The sequence below is a fragment of the Fulmarus glacialis genome, unplaced genomic scaffold (genome assembly GCF_000690835.1).
Source record: "Fulmarus glacialis isolate BGI_N327 unplaced genomic scaffold, ASM69083v1 scaffold23442, whole genome shotgun sequence".
NCBI classification, from domain to species: Eukaryota; Metazoa; Chordata; class Aves; order Procellariiformes; family Procellariidae; genus Fulmarus; species Fulmarus glacialis.
This window is the reverse complement of record NW_009196291.1, coordinates 62,969-85,255: the sequence shown is the minus strand read 5'-3', so window position 1 is coordinate 85,255 and position 22,287 is coordinate 62,969. Positions and strand designations below refer to the sequence as shown.

Below are 22,287 nucleotides of genomic sequence, written 5' to 3'. Positions count from 1 at the left end.
ACAAAGTTTTTTCTTCATTGATGTTAATTTTAAATACAGCTTGTTTGCCCTTTTTTTTAAACAAACGTTTGTCTTGTTACCATACGTTTCCCTTGTTAGCTTATAGATGTTTAAACAACAATTGGGAAACTGCAGTGATATTTATTGCTAGAGATAAAAAATTGCTCTATTAGGATGAAACCTGTGTATCAAGTTATCCACTGGTAAATTAAAAAAAAAACCTAAATGTACGCTGTCAATTGAACTGGTACAGAAAAACTTTAAAGAATAACAACTATTTAACTTTCACCTTTGATTTGTGTGTAGACTAATAAAAAAAAAATCCTATTTTCATATTTCCACACTGATTGGTATGCATGTTAATTATGGTATTTTCTGAATTTCATTTAGAGTTTACAATAAACTTGGTTTTAATTATAAATAAATAGAGGTATAAAGACAAAATCTCATACTGCATTTCTCTTGAAGTTACCAACTATGTTAAATGCATATTTTAAGATCATAAATACAATCCCATTCAACTTAATCAAATATCATAGGACTAACTCCATGTGCTCGGAGTTTCATGCTGCAATAGTTGAGAAAAGAAAAAATTAGGTGGCACTTAGTATCTTTAATGGCACTTCTTTCAGCAAAGGATAGTATGCATTTGTATTACTAGCCAGGGTTACTCTTCAAAATAGTATTTTAATATATGCATGAAAAATACATAGAACACTAAATAAAGCAACAATTCCTATGTTGTGTTTCAAGCTTTAGCTAATGGTACAAGGATCATCATTGCTTGGTTTCATTTCCCCTTCCAGCAATAAAGTGATCACAGCTTTACTCAAGTAGCTGCATGTTCCCTTTTTTCCAATTGGGTGAGTGTTGTAGAATGCAGTCATGTCATCCTGCAGAGAGGGAAAAGATGTTTCCAAATTTTTTTAAATTCAAGAACCAAACCACAGGTAGCACATGAACAAATTCATTAATCAGATCAACAGCATAGGTTTCCTTCACTGAACACCTGCTTTGCACAGTTAATGATGTTAAAACATCTGCATATTCTCAAATTATATATTGGCTACTATAATAAAGGTTCAACTCTTTAATTCAGGAAATTGGTTACTTTTATTAAATCAAGGGCAGAGATTGTGTGATGAAAATATTAGACTTCTGTAGTTTTAGGGTGTGTTTGAAATTACTGGAGTAAATACTTTTGACATTTATTACATGTTAACAGGAGTTAACAAAGTTCAAAATATTTAAAAGTCAGTTTAATGGAAGAGACATGGTTCAGACAAATTAGGATTTCTTTTAGCAGTGTTTGTTAGGAAAACCTGAGACAGAGTATCATCAGAACAATCCTAAATAGGCTACAGCTACCTGCCAGCAGGCATATACCTGGGAATATGGGAGAATGAGGTTCCAGAAAATTTTAATGTAAGGAGGTAGAATTGCCAACAACACCACTTTTAAAGGTACTATTCACAACTATAAATTGGGATTTCTTTCTAAAAGACAAAAAGGCATCATTCTAAGTAGATGTGGGCTTGGGGAAAAAAAAAATCTATCACTTTAATGGAGGCTAGGGCAGCACCAGTAAAAATTGGGTTTCACATGAGATTTTTCTTTCTGTTCATAGCCGTTGGGGATTTCCAGCTTGTCACAGAAATCAGTAGCATATTCAAGATACTGTGAGGAGCTGGCACTTAATAGCCATTTGTGTGGATGATAAGTCTGATTTTGCTATGGCTGCAACCACAGAGTCATTTACCCTCCAAAATGGGCAGGCCAAAAGAATCATAATTTCAAGAAAATTGTGTCCTTTTAAAAACAAAGGTATTGTGCAAGATCATATGTTGCTAAGGCTGGATATTGGGCTTGCTTTCAAATCTTACTACAAAAAAGTAGTGTCAAAAAAGTGAATCTTGAAACTTTTGAAAGAATTCTTAAGGAATGCATCATCTTTTAAAGGAGCTAAATTCAGCAACAGGAAGTGCTGTTGCATATCAATATGTTATGAATCAATAGATTATCCAGAGCTACCACAGATACCTCCAAATATATTGTGCACAATAAAATGCCAGACTGAGTGAGAAAGATCATCCTCAGTAGCACAGGGACTTGTCCCACTGCTTTACTTGTATTTCTTCCTTCAACCAGTTCAATGAACCTGGCTTTATTACAGAATTTCAGAGCTTTGAGGCACCAAAACATGTAGCAAGAATATTTAGAGGTCTTTAAAGCATAAAACCTAAAATCCCAGTGAAGTAAATCTTAAAAGCTACTTAATGATCAAGATTCATTTATTTGGATTTTACGCCTCAGAGATTAAAAGCTTGCTAGGTCATGAATACAACTCTAGCACAAAAATCAGTAGCTAAGAACAGTTTTGCATTTCAAATTCTTACATTAGTATCGTTAATATGAGTTCTTTGGCCACTAAATTTTTCTTAGTATCTGTGTACCTAAGATCGTAAGTTCACACTTCCTTGCTGAGCTTTAGTTTTTTCCTTCTTTTTTTGTTATTCTTAACTCTCCTCTGTTCTAGTCTCCCCCCTAATTCTTTCCCCTTTAATGAGTATTAGAACTATTTCAGCTTTACCCAGACTCTCATTTCAGAGCTATGTAAACACTGTGAGTCTTCTTCTTACCACACCATGTTCAGCAATAAAGTAAGTGTGCATCTTTTATCTCTGCTTATAGGCTCTTTGCAGACTTATGCAGCACTTGGGTATATTCATTTATTATTTGTGTTCCTGAACTCCTATCAATTGCTTTTTATTCTGAACCGCACAGAATTAACATTTATAACTAACTTCAGTAAGAATGGTAAATTCTCTAAGACAGTAATATTTTACTCACTTGTTTTTCAGCTCCCTTTGGACTGCTGTGATCTTTCTGAAAGTCATGAAATGCTTCTTGCACCACTTTGTCCAAGTCTACTTTGTCCTGGAACTCCAGCTCAGGATTTCTCTCCAAAATAACAGATATAACCATCAACAACTAGAAGGCAGAAAAAGACTGTAAGACTTTAAATTTGATTTGTTAAAATTCAGGTTATATAAAAGCACTGTTAATAATTGCATATGCCTCTTTCAAGCGGGAAGCCATTTAATAATGGCACAAGTAATAGTGCACAGATAATAGAATTCTAACTTTGATAAAAGAATCACTGAAAAAGCAGGCTTTTATAAAATCCTTTTTTATAAAAGCCCACAATTTCTGGTGACTACCTAGTAAAGAGCATGTGTAAATGATTGACATTAACATCTAACTTTGCTGGTAGCCAGGGAAGTTATTTTCCAGTTTATTCAGTTTACTGTATGGCTGCACAAATGCTGGTGCTCAGCCAGTGGAGAGGGTGAAAAGCAGCAAACACTGAACCTCAGCATTTGATGATTTGAGGCATAATCACATATGGTATAATCGTACTATGATAAAGTTTATTAAAAAAAAAAGTCAATAGACACCAATAAAAAGTCTCGGTTCAAGAGAATTTACATTCCTTATGTCTTGAAAGAGGTTTAAAATAGGAAGGTGAACATGACGAGTGACCTGTCATAATAACTACAAGCAGGCAGTACAGTCTATATTGGTCATCTTGGCTTTTGATAATTGTGTTATCTTTTAGCAAAAATTGAGGATGTTCTAGCAAGCAGCATGACCATTAGTTGTTACCCAGAATTGAGATGGATTTGATCTTACTGTGGAGGAATTCTCACATGCACCAGAGGCATATACTTGGGACCTAACAATGAACGCTGCTGACAGCACAGATGTCAGTTACCAAGGGTACAGATGCTCTTGATCTGTTCAAAAAGTATACATTATGTGCAGTGGCGGGGAAGGAGTTGGAACAGCCTCCTGCTTTACTGTTAGGTATGGGAACGTAAGGAAACTGGAAGATAGTTGATTCAGTAGCATAAACCAACTTACTAGACAGCCTCAGCAAAATGGGAAAGAAGAATCTCAGGGCAAAATGGTATTTTAGAACAGTTTTTCCCTAGACCTAGAAAATTGTTAGGGAAAGGCATGAAGGAAAGCTACTTTAGAATTATTATTCTTCTTAGTTTTCACCTCCTGTAACCTAATTGTATTGGCACTGTCATTAATATTTATCCGTTTGCTAAAGGGCAAGAACATCAAGAACTTAGTTCTGAACATGTTAACAGGAACCTGTTTAATTATACAAAATCTATGGAGAAACCATTGAAGCAAGTGTTTATATTTAAAATGCTATTTCTTCAAATATTTGAGCTTTGGTTACTTTTTTTTTTTTAAGCTGTAACACATTCATGTACATTAGAAAATTCCATTCATTGTAGGCCACAGACCTCTACAATAATTTGCCTATATTCCGGCTGGTCGATATTTTGCAGCATATCTTCAACTAGAAGGGAAAAATTCATTTCATACATCGTCATATCCGATAAGGTTGGTTGCTGAAAAACAAATAATACTTTTACTCAAAGACCATTTGCATTAAATTAAAACCACCTTCAGGTAGAGCCTATTTCCTTGTTGAATAAATAATAACTCAACTAAGAAATATGACCACTGTAGGATCAAAAAGGGAGCAGATTTCATGACTTGAAGAGAGTCGTCTAGACTTAAGCTTTTAGAAATGTGTTTTAATAGAAATAACTGATTTCCATTCTATTCTAATTGTATTTTACTCAGATCCAAAAAGAAAACTTGAAAACACTTTTTTTTTTTTTTTTTTTTTAAAATCGTAACAGGAACAAATTACCCTAAGTAATACATTATGGCATAAAATAGATATTAATGATAAAACAATTCACCACTAACAGTCAGGTAGAGTAGAAATAACTGAGCATCTCTGCTGGTTTTACCTGTGGTAAAAACTTCCCTGCCACTATTAAACCATTAGGAGTTCTTTCCAAGATCTGCCACACCCGATCATAGAATCCAGCAGGAGTTCGATTGAGAGAACCGTCTATCTGTCTTCTGTTTAGCCAGCCTCTGTGGACAAAGAAAATCGAGAACTTGAAGTAAAAAACTGTTGCAGATGCAGAACCAAGCCATGTTCTGTGGTGTAAGCCAGCAAGGTAAGCATAAATCACTTCTCAATAAAACACTGAACTGCCAAAAACTTGTGCCTGTTGTGACAATTCCATCTCATTCTCTACACAGCTCTGTCCTTGGATTAGGACAAGAAAACATTCATAAAAACAGAAAGACAAGTTGTGATAGAAATAAAAGATTGTTTTCTTAATACAAAGAAAGAAGCATTTGAAGATGTCAAAAATACTCCGACCTATCTAAATTACCATGGTAAGGAAATGAGTCCTGTGAACTGTATGAGCAGAATGAGTTTTATAACTGTTTGGACTATTAAAAGAACAATGCTCCATTTTAAAAAGGCTACTTGCAATCTTGTGACCTACATAAATAGGTCAAAAAGAATACCTGTGGAAGTCTGCACTCTGTTGGTGATACATATAAAAATATGTATTTATCTATATGGTATCATATCCTGGAGCCCAGTGTACAGAGGTAGGAAAATAGCAAAAAGTTTACCCTCCATGAAAACTTGGAGAGACTGTTAGGAAGGTACGTATACCACTAGCCCTTCATGCATGACAAATTAATTGGCAGTGATATATGGTATCACAGCAGCAGAGATTTTTTCTAAAAATCACAACAGTAGGAAAAACTGTCACAGAAAGAAAAATGCAAGGAGAGAGTGTTTTGTATTTCCTGTCAGGAAGAGAGCTTTTAAAAACAAGTCTCTAATGGGTAAGGAAAAACAAGCTAGTGATACTGTACAGGAAGAAGTTAAAGATAGGAAGTTTTGAAGGATATGCTGGCTAGCTTTTTTACTCAGATAACCCCCAAAAAAGAATCTTCATCGTCAGAAAATCAACCAGAGTGCTCTTTGCTGACCCAGCTATCGTACATTAAAGGAATCAAAAGCAGAAGGCACTGTGACAGTCAGTCAGGTAAGATCTCTAATGAAGGATGGTGCTTGAATTGCTTACTGTGATTGACCAAATTGTTTCCTAAATAGCATCATATATAATGGAAAATGCTGCAAAGAGAAACCTAGGGTTGTTCTGCTAAGGTTTTAGAGGAATAATGTCAACATCAACATGAGCAGAGACAACAATTAAACAGCAAGCATTAATAACCACAACCAAGACACTGAAAAGCATGTGGGAGATACCGAGTACGTAGTCAGTTGGACTCAGAGATTCTGTATCAGACAAATTACACAAGAAAGAGCAGACACCGATTTAAGGACCTTGTTTCTCAGGCATTATAGATTGGGGAAAAAAACAGAATGCGTTTTGAATTGAGCAGGAATATAAGTAGTATGACCATAAATAGTATGGGTATATTTCCTCTTTGTTGAGAGAAAAGGCCATCATCCATTCAGTCAAGGACTACGGAAATTATCAGCAGTATTATGTGCCAAAGGTTAATCTAACTTAACTAGAAGTAAAACCTACAGGAGGACTCTTGACTTTACTCTTATCAATATACATAAGTGGAAATATTGTAATTTTAACTTCTGTCTTGCACACTTTGTATCACAATGAATGCTCTTTTTGGCAGCTAGTTACAGCTTGGAGAAAAGATTACAAGTTTCAGGCAGCACCGCTATCTCCTGAGAATTCTAGAGAACATCTGTTCTTAATTCATATAATAAGCTAGAAGAAAGAGGGCAACTGAACAGCAGACAAACTGTTCTTACAAGTTACTTAAGTAGACGGTATTGAGTAATTTTTGGCTCCTTTCCCCACATCAAAGAATGTAATGCTTCACATTACTGCCAAAGTATAGAGATTACTACTACAAAGTAAGACTTCCACAAAGATAAAGCTGAAAAGGGAAGATGCAATATAAAAGAAACAATTGTAGAACCTGGACACAGATGAAAGAATGAAAAAGTGCTTTTTTGCTACCTTTCCTTAAATAAGTATGTTACTGATTGCAGATGCCTGGTGATTTCAGATGTATACAAAGTAGTTCAGAAATGAAAATTACTTGAACAGCCTATTATGAATGAAAACAGGTACCACAAACCCACACATCTCATTACCTCCCCTGCTGCTGTGGTTGAAGAATATCCAGCAGAAGCTGCTTCACTTCACTAGGGGACATCTGGTATAAGTCCTTGGCTGGCATATCCCCAGCACGGATTTTCAATTCATACTTCATAGCATGGATAATCCATCTGAAGTAAAGGGAGGAATACATTTATTAATTAAATACTAGGTTTCCAAAGATGAAAAATTAGTCTAATAAAATAGCTCATTAGAATTGCACATGATCTTGCTATTTGGCTGTCAGGACATGCATAAAATATCAAACAAGTACTCTACTACTCTTACTGTATTGTAGAATTTACTGAGATTTCGTGTTTGTCTGCAATATGATACAAACTGAAAAGGATAATGCACAGATTTTAAGAAATGGGTTGTGAAGCATGCTTTTCGTACGGAAGATATATTTGACCACGTATTCCCCTACGTCCCATGTTCATTAAGACATTTACCTGCCTTTTGATGTTAAAATTCCTACTGAAAATTATGCTCTGACAGCATATGCATTTTGCTCATGAGTTTTAAAAAAAACATAAATTACATTTAAAAAAATTTCAGGGCTTATTTATAGTTTTAGCCTTTGAAATTCCTTTTTGCAGTCTATCACACCTTTCTTTCTTTTGCTACTCGTTTTGAAAAGATTTGATTAAATAAAAATATGGCAACAGTGAAGATTTTTTCAGCCTTAGGTATCAGAGAGGCAAAACTGCAAATTATTGAAGGAAAATGCTGAATTTTATTCTGTACATTATATAAAAACAGTGTTACAGCCTCTAATATAATATCAAAGATGAAATAATGTATAGATACAGCTGAAGCAAGATAACTGAGCATGGAGCTCAGTCTCTTACCATCTACATTGCTTCAGTTCAAGTAGGTATTACTATCAAACGGGAGAAGAAACTTAACTAGTTTTTCTTCAACACCTGATCAAGTCTGGGTTACATCAAAGAGCCTTATTTTGTTTATCAGAAAATGCAGAGTATTCCTAGGAGAGTTGTCATCAGTATAGCCACATTCCAGAGGCATTTAATTATTTAGCCTACAAGGTACAGAATTTTTTTGTTTATGTAAGTCAAGTCACAATCTTTTCTGAAGGATTTTTAGTAACTACACAGAATTCTGAGATGTCAGGCCAACTGATTCAATGTTGCTTTAAATTTGAGGTTTCTAGGACCATTCATTGAAGGTACAAGATACAAGAGAATATGAGGCAACATGGACATATTACATTATCCAGAACACACTACTTTGATTTATTTTAGCAGGTGAATAGTGTCCTTCTCTTGTTACTAAGATTAATAAACACAACTGGCTTAGGAATCGGTTCTTTTTTCACTGATGACTCAAATGTATCCGTGTAGAAGTCATTCACTGGTATTTTTTCTTTGCAGTGGCCTACAAAACATAGCAAAGTCAAGAGCGGACCTCCTACCGAACTCTTCACTGATAAGAGGTGGGTAGAAGTCAGTTGGTTGGAAGTTTTTACAGTAATAGGGCTGTCAGGAACTTGATCTATTTCAACATGAAACCCTGAAAACAAATCAATAACAAGACACTAAATCAAATCATTATCAAACTGCAATGGTGTTTCTGCGAGAAGGTTAATTTTGCTCACTGGAGTGGGTGATAACACCGAAATAAAGGAAATTGAATCTCTAGCATTAACCTTGGAAGAAAGAAAAAAAAATTGCAAAAAGGATTAGCTATGAGGAAGGGTATGAGGAAGGGGAGGAAAGAGGAGTAACATGGATCTGTAGAGGGTACAGAAAAGGTATTTAAGTGCAAAAGGATAGATGTACTTGCAGTTAAATGTAACACAGGTGATTTGAAAAGTTTTTGGTTTTATGATGACTGGAATGTACTGCTAAAGTGGAAGCATGAATCTTGTGTGCTAGAAAAAAGACTCCTGGTATCTACCTCCAGTGCTGAAATACTCTATCTTCTCTGAAAAAAAATATGGAAGATGGAATGCTTAAGTTCTAATTTTAAAGCGTGTTCACGAATTCTGTAAATCTCAGTCAGTAGCACCTGGTCTCTTCAAAGAAGTGCTTATTCAAATGCATCTGTCTCTTCCTAAACGTGAAAAAATAATTAATTTCTGTAGATAGCAAAGTAAATGCAGATACCATGGAATATGATAACACTCCAGCACAGACTATTTGTAGGTCACCTTACCAAAAAACTAAATAGAACAATCCAGTAGGTAAATGATGTTTTAAACTTGATTCAGGTCTGTGGTTCCTAAGCTATGTATAGCTTAGCCTAACCTATTTATTATAGAATTGGACAACTATGTAGCTGATGAACAGTCAAGAAGTGTTGTGTGTGTCTGTAATAGGGATACTATTCAGCTGGGGGTTGTGTTGGGGGTTTTTGAAGAACAAAAAGGCATTTTTAGCAACCTTACAGGACAAATCAGGTTTTTTTTTACCACGGCAGTTAAGTATTTTTGTGTAGAGAACTGCTCTTGAACAATGTCTTCATTATGCCAGATATCAGATATTCAGATTCACTGAGTATCAGAAGTATACCTTGGTGCCTCAAAATATTTTAGGAAAAGCTGTAATGGTAAATACATTTGAACTGCAGAAGGCTGTTATTACCTGAAGTCCCCATTACAGACAACTCTAAAAGAACAAATGATCTTTTTAGGCAGACTATTGTGCTGAAACTCTGAAAAGAAATAGTTTAAGTACTGTGAAACACTGTTTCCAAGGGATTTGTTGCTCATGGTTGCCAGACTTTTAAGACTGTTTTACACAAGGCTATATTATGAGCCCAGCACTCACTAGAAACTAGAGAATGCAACTAGAAGCATATGTTGACTTGGAGGAGAGTTGTGTGGTTTCAGAAGGGAATCAAATTTATGCTGCATCCTTCCTAGGTTATTGCATTTATGCAGTCTCTACCCTTTACCCATTTGCCCCAAACCTACAGGACATAGGTGACTGCTCAAGCAAAGAGCTTTTAAAGGCCTCATCCAGGAGCCTTAATCCTAGACTGCACTTTTCCCTCCTTCTTCCTCAAGTCCTGAAAGTCTCTGATAGTAAAAGCTCTTACTGTCCTCTCTACCCATTAATTCTTCCCTCCCTGCCAGTACAGTACATACCTAGCCTCTGGCCATGTCCCTCTAACCTGCCTGATGGGCAGGCAGCAACACACCCTGTGTGCATCTACATTACCTACGGGGCACTGTAAAGGAAGAACCAGCATTTGGTTTGGTGTGATCCATTATGCTTCTAGGACTCTGTGTCCACATCACATGTTTACCAGTAATGAAATTCATGCTAGTTACCAGCCTTAAGCATGTGCAGCACACCTGTACCTAGTACATGATAAAAAGATCTCTGTAGAGATTGCCTTGCTGCCCATGCACAGAGAGCAAACTGTGAGTAGACTTTGTATCCACCCTGCAACTGGGAAACTCTGGGTGGCACCCACTGTGCTGTATGTCTGCTGCCAGGTAAGAAACTGTCTCAGGAGCACCACTAATACACTCGAGTGCATATGGATCTGAGGCCAGTTGCAATCTAAAACAGAACCCCTTCAACTCACTGCATTGCTAACAGAGACTCACTGTGTCTATGCCAGAGCTACACATAGTCTGGTTAGCCAGCTGGTCACTGCCTCCTTGGCCACTAGGTGAGCCAGGCAGAACATTCTGCCTGTTGGCTGCCAGCAGGACAGGGTGACCCGGAGGCAGCACACTTGCCACTGCTCATTTGCTGTACAGAATGCATCTAACCCCACTACACTGTTCTTGGTTTTAAAGCCCTAACATGATAGGGATCAAGCTTTGAAAAATCCTATAGTTCACTGTATTAGCTGTAGAAAAGCTTCAAATGGGCTATTACAAGGACTGCCCCTCCTCCACTTTACGCTGTTGACTGGCAAATTTGAGATTAGTTGTGTACCCGTTTTTGGCATACTAATTTAAAGCAGGCTTCCTAGAAATGTAAAATTGAAGTACACAAGTTCTGCTGCATCATCTTAATATAAACCATTTTTGCAATGTAGCAACAATCTCTGTTGAAGTATATATGTTCCCCTGCAATACTAGTAGTAAGAACAACAATAGATACTTTACTGACCCAATCCGTATCTTCAGCATGCCGCTGAAAAGTTCAGGTGAATTTGAGATGATCCAGCCAATATTGAACTACGGCTTCTCTTTCATCTTGTAAATGACATTTTTCATAGATTATGTTCTTAATCACTCCTGGGGATAAGGGATTAGAAATAACTTCTTCCTCTTGGCCAAAAGCTCCAAGTGTCACCTACGATATATGGAAAACAATTCAGAAGATATGGAGAGGAATAACAGCAATTCAGAAATGAAGCTTCATGAACTCTGTTTTGTTAAAATTTCACAATACAAAAATATTTTTTGTCAATGACTGATGATAGTTAATACTGTTAGTTGGATGCTATTAAAATAACAGAATTCACTAAAGACCACAGTAAATACAGAATATATTTTTCCAAATGAAAATAAAAGTACAAGACCAGTGCTTTGGTTTCAAAACTGGCTGTATAATCATGACTGTACACTAGGTTTAAATAGTCTTTCATTTCTGACATTTCAGCTGTGGAGCTCACTTAAAATTCAGAATTAAATTCATAGTTTTGTTTTCTTATTTCTAATAATATGCTAAAAGTTGTAGCCTTCATTTTAAGAAAATATATTGCTGGTACTGGATTTTTGTTAAAATTTTGATTTGCTTTTAACCTACTATCAGAAAAACACAGCAACACTAATTTTTCTCCTATAATAAAGATCATTATTATAAAGGGATCAATGAAGGCAAGTTAGGTTAAAAAGTTGAGAAGAGCTACAAATTATGCTGCATGCAGATGCAGCTTCCTTTATTGCTATGTAGTGGCAGAAGACATACCCAAGACCTGAGTCTGGAGTAAGACAAAGACAAATCTGTGTAAGGTAAGTATAAGGTAAGTGTACACATATATGTATTTTAATACAAAAATACATAATAATTACTATTATTTGGAAACAGCTGTTCATGAACTTAATTAAAATTACTGTGCTGAGAGGGGAAAAAAAAAATTCCTCCTTAGGAAAGGAAGAAACACTGATGATTAAGCTTTGTTTGGAAAACTAAAATCCTGAAAGACTTTTTGCTTAACTGCCACCCATCTGTTGTCTTAGGCTCAATTAGAGAGAGAGTGGCTACATGTTCATTAAGTCTCAAAAAGAAGCTTTATTACTTGACTCCATCTAATTTTATGAAATAAGAGGGCATATATATAAAATCTAAGGAGCTACATAAATCATGCCTCTTGCCTTCTTACCTAGACACTGAACTGTCTTTTCAGTATTGTTCTGTCATTAAATAAAAGTAAATTTATTAGCCTATAGTATATGCAAATACTCAATATATCTTTTTTTCTCTGGATTTTTCTTTTTCAATAAGGATTTTTTAAGCTATTGGGTACTTTTAAGAGAGGCATCAGAGGCCTTCAAAATTAAAAAGCGCATTTATTTAGTTTCTCTGTTATCATTCCTTAACACATTTCTAAGGAGTAAAGACTTACCTGCTTGCCCTGAACTAAAACATTAGTAATAGATGGTGCAAGGCTGTCCACTAGTTTACCTAAAAGACTTGCTGCGAAGCGCACAACAGACCTGAGGGCAGAAAACAGAGCAATCCCACTACATATCAAAAGCTAGTTTAATGAATTCATATACAAGTTTGAAATCTGCCACAGCAGAAATCTCAAAACTAATTCAGTAAATACATATATTATTTATAAAGCAAAATTCGGATCAGATTTTATGTAATCTTCTATGGATTTTCATTTTTTAGTCTAGATATAGGTTAATGGATGAAAAAATAAATTTAGTTAGAACTCATTAAACTACCAGCTCTATAAAAAGCATGTCGTTCTTTTCTCAGCATCATTCTTGAAAACAGACAGGTAAGAGATGCCAGCTTCTCTTTTGTGACATTTTCATCATTTTGCAAGATAAGCTTGGTAATTTTTTAGTCTATTTAAGGAAGAGTTAGAAAGATTTTGCAAGAGAAAGTACAACATGTAACACCAAGGCTTTGTTTTGTTTTCCATGCTGAGATAATATTTCACATGTGTGGCATGAAAAGAATAGACTTGTGTAAACTGCTAGGTTAAAAACTAGCTGTAACTTCTAAGAAAAACATTTTTTCATATATCCAGTTGATGGTTAAAGAAATAAATACTTTTAATAATAATTTCCTGAAAAAATACAAGCCTAATAGACCCATATTTGAGCTTTTCTAGCACAGGCTTTTAGGCTACTAAGAATCATTTATCCACAGAGATTATGAACAAGTTGTAATATTCTGTAGTGTTAGTAAAAAATTCAAACAGTTGATGTTGATTCCTTTGAAAACTGCTACACACTTCTTAAGATCAAGAGCAAAGCATTTCAAAAATGCATTAGCTGATACTGTCAAAATGCAAATAAGCAAAAAAAAAAGGAAAAAAAAAATCTCACGGAGCTCCATTTCAGACCTCTGGGCACTTTACCTGTTTCCCATGTACCAGTAAAGTAGTAATATGTGGGGCTATAGAAGAAGAAAATTTCTGTGCAAATGCAGCACTGTAGCGCAACACCAACCTATATGTATGTCACATGGCAATCATGGAAGAGAAATGAAAAACAGTTTACATATTTTGTTTCTAAAAAAAATTTTTATTTTTATTCTTTACAAAAAATACCACCCAGGTATTTTGGTTCTACCTTACTATTGGCAAAAGCCCATTTAACTGTATGAACAGACTGAAATGAAAAATGAAAAACAGTTTTTATATTTACAGAGTCATCTGCTAGGAATAGTTACCGAGTGAGAGAACAGAATTCAGGACAGACTCAACTCATTTCTTCGATAAAAAGAAATGAAATTTCTACTGAGCTTCAGGGCAAAGAAATTAATAAACGACATGTAAATACCAACATACTTGCTGAAACCTTTTATTGTGACAAAGTCAGGCTCAAAGCAAATTATTTTGGGGCAGTAAGTAAACTGTGTAAGTATATCAGCTTAACTGATTTATATTTGATCACCAGCCTTGCTACAGAAAGCTATTGATAATATTTTATCATGCCCTGTAAGAAATAAGAATATTAGTATTCTTTTCTCATTATTTGAATTTAACGAGAACTGTACATCGGCAAGAGCACTCATAGCAAAACCAGCTTATTACTCTTTTATAATTTAAAAGATAACAGTAAGAAAATACTTAATTTTTTTTAAAGTATTATAGACCAGATCTTCAGCTGCAATGAACCAATACAATTTTGTCAGTAAAGCTGTCCTTTTTCTTTCCCCCTTTAAGTGTGTAAGGATCTGGCTTTACCCTCTATAAATACATTAGGAAAAAAAAAAATTGTTGTAAAACAAAAGGAACACGATATATGTATACAAACCAGAGCTTTTTGCTGCCAGCTCGTCTATAGATTCTTTCAATATGCTCAGCAACAGTACCTAAATGCATTTAAAAAAAAAACAACAACAAAACAAAACCACAAACAAAACACAAACAAAAAATTTGCACAGGTTTTCATTTAATAGTAATAAGGTAAATTTTATTACATCAGTTAATTCTGAATCAGTTTTAGTAAAGCACTTACCTATTGTGCTCAACATCTAAAATTTAGATGCAATCATGTCCCCTATCATCCAGTTGTATGTTGTTATGCAAGAAGCCAAACCAGATTTCAGCTAAATTTGCTGCGCATGCTGTAAAGAGACTTATGGTATCACCTATTGTTGCAATATATTGGGGAAAATTAATCTACATACAGATTTGGCCTATAAAGCTACATCCCCATGATAACCTACATCCTCAAACTGCAGATCATGTTTCAGATACAGGATGCAGATACTCTCTCCACTGTCTTGCCTCTTTGTTGAGCTAAAACCTACAGGAAGCAACAGGGAAGTCTTCTGGTTGACAGTGTAGTTCATTGAAGTGATGTTAGGTTTGGACAAAGTCTGTAAGAGCTGATTTCCAAGACACGAGATGTATGTGGACATTAGATCACCTGGTTAATCACATGAGACTTTCATTTTACAGGAAGTTGGGAGAGTGTGAAAGAGAGGATCTCGCACTGCTTTGTGGCTCTGCCCTGAATAACCACAATAAGGTGCCCACAAATATACCTAAGTGACTGTGTGAGCTAGCTTTGGTCATTAGGTGCATTACAGCACGACTCTAATGAAGCTAATTATCACTGTTGCAAAGTACAACAGGGGATATTGGACAGATATATAAGATATATTACTGATTTACTACTCTTTCTCTCCAAGCTGATTTTCTGTGTGCCAAAACCAAAGAGAACATTTTGTGAAGTGTTATGTATTAAACTAGCATCATGCTGTACAGGCATGACCTAAAAAAGAGGGCAGGAAATGAGAAGAGCACTGCTTCTAAGTCAAAGTAGGTAGTCCAGGATTCAGAGAATTACTTTAATCAGAACAATAGATACCATTCTTTTGTCAGCCCATAGTTGATCATAGTGCATCAACTTGCTATACTGACATCTCTTCAACTGTGCAGGGGTCAAGTGGGGACCATAATGTTAAAGGTAAAAATGGTGACAAACATTCCATTATTTAGACTTCATTTAGCTTCTAGATTTTAAATTCTTAGATGGAATGGCAGTGTTTTTCACGCCGGACATTTATTGGTGAACAGTAAGTTCATCTATAACAACAACAGTAGCAGAAGTTGACTCACAAAATCATAGCCTGTGCTTGTCAGCTGGAACACCCAAGGTTCTTCAGCTTTTATTTTTAGATGTATGTTTTATTGATTGTGTGATTATTTAATGTCAGTCTCAGTAATCTCCACTCGTAGGAGGACAGGAACTTTTAGTCACTGACTCAGATGGTTTAATGCAAGGTGCATATTAAAAAGGTTATCATCATCTACTATTTCATATGGGATGGCACAAAAAGGTCTATACAAGTTAGCACTGAACAGTCAGAGGCACAACAGTACTTCTTTGACCTAAAAGGTTTCAAGAGGGTTTTTAAGTTCCTCATCATGATCTAATAGTCAAAAGCGGCTATGCTGGTTGCTCACAGAGGTTACGAAGTCTGCCTCAAGTTGTTTCAAGAGCAAAGAAGGACACAACCTACAAAGGACTAAAGAAAGCTACTGAGGCGCTCAAAGCCTGACAACAGCACAGGTAAAAGTGGGGAAAAAGCCTGCTTCAGAGGCCTAAAGCTCACATTCCGACCATGACTTTGGATTCACATTGTATTTCAACAATGCACTGTATACCAGCCAATGAATTTTATTCCACTTTACATTGTTTTCCATTACATTTTTAATATAGCAACATGGATATAATGTATATTTATGTCAAAATGACAACTCTTCATCACAAGAACCAGCTGTCCTATATCAAAATAATGAAGCAGGGCTCGATAACATGAGGTAGTAAGTTACACTGCTTGATGAATAACTAAGAGAATATTATTTGATCTTAACATTCCTCTTCTTCTGAGGAGTATTCATATATACAAAGGCAGCAAATAAGCGGTCTTTACAAAAAAAAAAAAACCCACCCAACCTTGCAGCACAAAAGCCACAAGCCTTAGTAGCCTCTTCTGAATTATTTTACATGAATTTAAATCCTGTGCTGTAATACAAAGCCATAATACACAATTAGAGTACGATTCACAGATATATTGAATTAGTCTGATTACATAAAGGTAAAATAAAAATTCAGTATAAAGCTTCACACATTTCAGACTAAATGTTACAGACACACAAACTTGTCTCTAGTTTCAGTTTTCTATACAAGGTCAAATCCCCTATTTTTTATATCTATGTGTTCAAAATTACAACCAGATATAGCACCTGCCTACAAACAATCTAAAAGAGTTCATATATTTAGCAGCTCATTCCCCACCACACTATGAATTTGCATGTCCCATTTAATGCAGAAATTGCTTTAAATGGCAAAGAAAATAGCTACACAACTGCTTGCATGCATGGCCATTATTCATGTTCATTACAACTAAACATACAGCTGCTTCCTGAGATACTCAGAATAGTCAAATGAAAGAAGCTCCTACCTTCCTTGGTGATAAAATTCGGTCCTTCCCTTTTGAGCAATATACTCAAGAGTAATGCTTGACTTGCTAGGCAATTGCAGTCCTTAAAGAAAATAGCATACAACATAACCACAAATAGCCTTCAGATTTTCAGTGAAGCAAAACCAGAAAAGCTATTAAAAATTTCAAGTGAAACCAAAGGGCCTTATTTTTTAATTAAAACAAAAGTCTACAAATTTCATTTTTAAGGGGACTTCACAACTATTTCAGACCCTATGTATATTGTATCCTTGTCACTGCTGCTTGCAGAGGCTTCTCCATGGTTCAAATTAAGTTGTAACAATTTGGCCTCAGAAATGTTTCCTGATTTTCTGTTTTTGGGTCCTGTCATTTACAGCAGAAACACTTGTAATGACGTAGGGAACAAACAGGATACTTTGTGTGTTCCTGTTGAACACTGGATCTAGAAACAGTCACTGGTAGTTTTCTTCTAGATACAGGAAAAATGCCAGATTGGAACTTTCCCTTGGTATCATTAAGAAGTTACCAGAGTGAATACCAACTGTTGAAGTCTTCTGAATTCTAGTCCAGCAATAAAATATCTATTCATAAGACATGACAAATGGATCCCCTTTTAGATGCTCATTTATTACCAGAAGAAGATTTGGGTAGCTGGGAGAAATGGAAGCCAGCAGTTACAGCATGAAGGGCCAGAAAGTTCTGTGACATTAACGATAAAGGACTGTCAAGAGAAGATTCCCCAAGTATGAAGAGGAACATCAGACATTTTATGTTACTAACTATATTATTAACATTGAACTGTGACACTAATCATGTTGATCTAAGTAGGCTGCTGTTAAAAAGAATACCAGAATTTCTCATTCCATGAGAATGAAGTTACACTGTATTTTTATCAAGTTTTCTTACATTAAGTTTCTGCAGGACCTCATACGTTGACTTGTTTTTCCAGTCATTAATATTTACATCTGGTTGCTGCTCAAGTTCAGAAGCATTTGGAGTACTGGACTGTCTCTTGACTTTTGAATGTTTTGGAAGATCCAACTCCTCCAAACTCTTAAATACAGGAGCCCTGAAAAATAATATTTCATTTCTTCATAGTTCAGAAAATATTTTAATTATCAAATACATCACCATTATTATTTACACATAGCCTTACTCTTCTGTTTCAGTGATTCTTAGGAAGTCCAGTTGATCAACAACTGCTCCAGATATTAATGTCTGAAATGAAAAATTGAAAAAATTAAAAAAGATGCAGAAATGTACATAACTATATAGTTGTCTTTTGATCTCAGTATGTTGCTGGTGGTTTCCATTGAGAAAGTAGTTTCTTTATCTACAGTTCCAAATATCTTTACACTTTCAGAGTATTTTTCCTCTTTCTTAAGATCTTGCTTAAGACAGCGGAAGTCTCTCAGGGCTGCTGTCTCTTTTTTGCTGGCGTTCTGCTGTTCTTTTCCCCGCAATGTACAGCTTAGTCAAGCAATGACCAGCCCCCCTCCCCAAAACAGGTCTGATGAAAACACCCCAGAGAAGGATTTGCATTCCTCAGAGTCCTGCATGATATCCATGTTCTGGATCATAATGCTTACTGCTTCAGGGATCGCTGAAGGATGGGTAGTTCCTCCTGTCCATCTCAGTGATGTTACGGGAAAACGCAATGTAATAGCATTTCCTACTCTGTAGGAATGCGTACTCTTTAATCCAAGCATGCCTGCCCTAAGTTTGCACATCAAATGCAGCTTACAAATACTTCTGTCTCAGAATATTACGTACCTGAAATTCAATGTTGCGTTTATCTGATGTAGTCATTACAATTCATTCACTCCAAATTTATATGAATTTCCTATTTATATACTTCCAGAGGAAACATACTGTACTACAGCACTTTTAAGACTGCTTTTTAAGACTGCTTTTTGACGGTTCTCATTAGCTAAATAAAATTGAGTATGTATTGTGAACTTTTAAATTCCATTTCCATTGTACACAAGTTGCAGTAAAATATTGATCTGTTGCACTGTGGGATGATTGAATATAAAAAAATCTGCTTTGCTTTTCTTGCTAGTGGCATTCATTCTTTGACTTGCATATCTGCTTGAACACATGACGACAATGGAAACAGACAGTAAAGATGAAAACCAGAAAAAAGCTACAAGTCTTCTAAGCATCTTTAAATGAAATTACATTTTGTGTATTTTACAAGAAAAGAGCATTCACCCAATTAGAGACATACATTCTATCTCTAGACACTTTTACACATATGCATCTAAATGAAGCAGCTGAATACAATTCACAAAGATTCAATATATATTTTGTTGGAATAGATAAATTATTTAAGAAAACACCACGAATTAGACATGTCCCTTGTTCTTGACCCAAATCCTCCCCCATAATGGAACAAGGCTGTTTCCAAAATGTGACAACTGTGCAGTATTGACAGATTATAGTTAAACTGATGGAGAAAGCACACCATATTCCACCAGTAAATGCGCTGATCACCAACATCTACCATTCATTTATAAAAACGGTAAAAGAAAGATGGCTTTGGAAAGCTGCAAAAGAGAAAAGGACGTTAAGAATAAATAAGAAATGCAAGACAATTTCTATTTAACCCAAACCATTTTTTATATCCGTAGCTTACTGCCGTAACAGGAATTAAATCATTATAATAACTAATATGCTGCAACATAATTAAACACGTTGTACTGACATAGGGGAAGTTAGCACATTGTATTTATGGATGCGGTAAGAATTTCTCTCTGGAAAAAGTATAAGGCATTCTTATGGGGCTTTTTAATAGGTTTCATTCAGTCTACAGGGGGATTGAGCAAGTATGTAACAGTATTTAAGGAAGTTGTGTTAGGGCCCTGTTACACTAATGATTCTCTCAATGGCAGATCCATTGGAAGTGATTTCTGCACATGATTCGATCCATTCTGTCGATCTACAAAAATTACCAGCTCTTCACCTCTGTGATATTAACTGTTATTAACCAAATCCGGTTTTGCTTTGCTTTCACACCTGATCATTCTATAGTTTTGGGTTACAGTGTGGTTAGTCACAAATTCATCAGCAGAACTGAAGCAGGGGCAATGACCAACGACAAACCTGGGAGGGCACAAATCGCCTGTGCTGGACCTGTCATTAATAATGCAAATAACTGCAGCCTTAATCTGGCACCGGAAGACAGCCTGAGCCAGGCTAACAGCAGTCCTCCCCCTCCTCTGTCACTCCTGCCAACTCCTGTTGGCTCCGTGCATGCCTGCCTCACAGAGAACAGGGAGCATGACTACTGCTTGGCAGAGGCAGGGATCAGATCACTTAACTACATCTTAACTATCTTCAGTGGTAAATCAGGACTGTAGGTAACAGACGAAACCTCAGAGTGCTCACAGTACAATTTTAAAGCATCATACCTCATACAGCTTTTTTTTTTTTTTTAAGGTACCTTAAAGCCAAATAAACATTTTTTTTTGTAGTTCTACCATTTTTACCATGTAGTCTTTTTAACAGATAACAAATAAAGCAAAGACCAATGACTGTTAACATCTTAAATACTTTAAAACTACTAATTAATTACTTCGGGGAAAAAAAAAAAATCTTTCCAGAAGGTCGATGAGTATGGAAGGGGAAGTTCACACCCTGACAACTGTAACAGTGTAATGCTTAAAATAAGGACACATTATGTAGATTGAGAAATTTCTCACCTGATAATACATCAGTTTAATCAAATACAAGGCAAGAAATTCATTGCAGTTAAATTTAAAAAAAAAAAACCAACCCACAACAACAAACACTGTAGACAAATGAAAGGTTTTCCATGAACAGTAATGGCATTTGCTATAGGAAAAGTAAATGGTAACAGGAGATACTACATGACCTACATCTGACCAGTAGAAATACATAAATATTTGAAAGATTACAAGGATATCTTAAATCATTATAGCTATAAGTATTTAATTTACAAATGACCCAAGCTCTTCTACAAATTCATTATTTTCTAGGGAACAAGAAATCATAACTGTGTCTTTGGTCTTCTCTCTCACAAAAAGAAGGGTTCTTCAGTAGGTGTAAACTAAGATTAACTAGCACATGTAAGTATCTAAAACCAGCACCTGACTCAGTAATTTTCACATTTTAATGAAGTTTCCTGCTTTAAGATTAATTCAAACAGCAAAGATGTTAAAACTAGATCTTAGTTCTTGTAAGAATTTTAATATACGTGAAGCACCTTTTTTCCCCCCCCCTCATTGATTATCTAATCTAAAGAAACTCCTCAATGTTTGACATCATGGATTTATCCTTTGGTGGTAATGTCACCAGATTGCCAAACATTAAAAAACCCTTCTCCCTTCTGAAAATCCTCTATGAAGATTATCACTTTCAAAAGACTCATCAAAAGGAATTAAAATAAACCCATGTTTCTTTTGAGATAAAACAAAAACTGTACCAAATATCTTGGGTCTTGACTCCTTAATTTTATGATACTAAATAAAATACTTGGAAGTCACATGAAAAACAAAAGTAGTAAGAATACATGTACCAATACTAGGAGGTAAGAACACAGCATTCAGGAAAAACATCATACCTGTACTCTGTCAACATGAACTTTCACTCCTCCAACAATTCCCTTTCTAAAGGCTGCCAACATATCTAATATTGGATTGAATCTGCTCCCTCTGAAATTTGAAACAGAACTCCATTAATCTTGCAATTAGGTAAATACCACACTACAAATGATGCTTTTATGTCTCTCTACCTTATATTGTCTTCACGGATAAGTACAACAAACAGTGGACGACCATGCATTTTCCAATTCTGCTTAATGAACTGCAGTGCATTCTAGGTAAGAAATAATACGTTAGTCACAAAAAAACCCCCACACAAGCACAACGTACCAGAATGCATAGAATGCATAGTACAAGGTATTAAAAGAGCTACCTTAAAATAACAGCATTGAAAAACCCAACAGATGAAAAAAAAAAAAACACTTAGCTAATAAACCACTAACAGATTTCTTCAACGAATATAACCTGCTTTCAAGCACTGCTATTTCACAACTTCTCTGAAAATACTCCTAGGATATATATTGATTACAGACTAAACCACTAGACAGAGTGCGGTGTACTGAGCTACATATA

At 35.5% G+C, this 22,287-nt stretch overlaps 1 protein-coding gene across 1 annotated transcript in view; it reads right to left on the bottom strand.

Moving 5' to 3' along the window:
- Positions 1-271: 271 nt before the first annotated feature.
- Positions 272-22,287, bottom strand: part of PHKB (phosphorylase kinase, beta) — an 82,605-nt gene continuing 60,589 nt past the window's right edge. The window contains 14 exon segments of the mRNA XM_009572168.1: positions 272-893; positions 2,851-2,991; positions 4,323-4,430; positions 4,842-4,971; positions 7,055-7,189; positions 11,153-11,215; positions 11,217-11,338; positions 12,615-12,705; positions 14,488-14,545; positions 17,150-17,231; positions 18,056-18,218; positions 18,306-18,367; positions 21,735-21,825; positions 21,906-21,988. Of these exon segments, the coding sequence (XP_009570463.1) occupies positions 756-893; positions 2,851-2,991; positions 4,323-4,430; positions 4,842-4,971; positions 7,055-7,189; positions 11,153-11,215; positions 11,217-11,338; positions 12,615-12,705; positions 14,488-14,545; positions 17,150-17,231; positions 18,056-18,218; positions 18,306-18,367; positions 21,735-21,825; positions 21,906-21,988 (1,467 nt within the window). The 3' untranslated portion in view covers positions 272-755.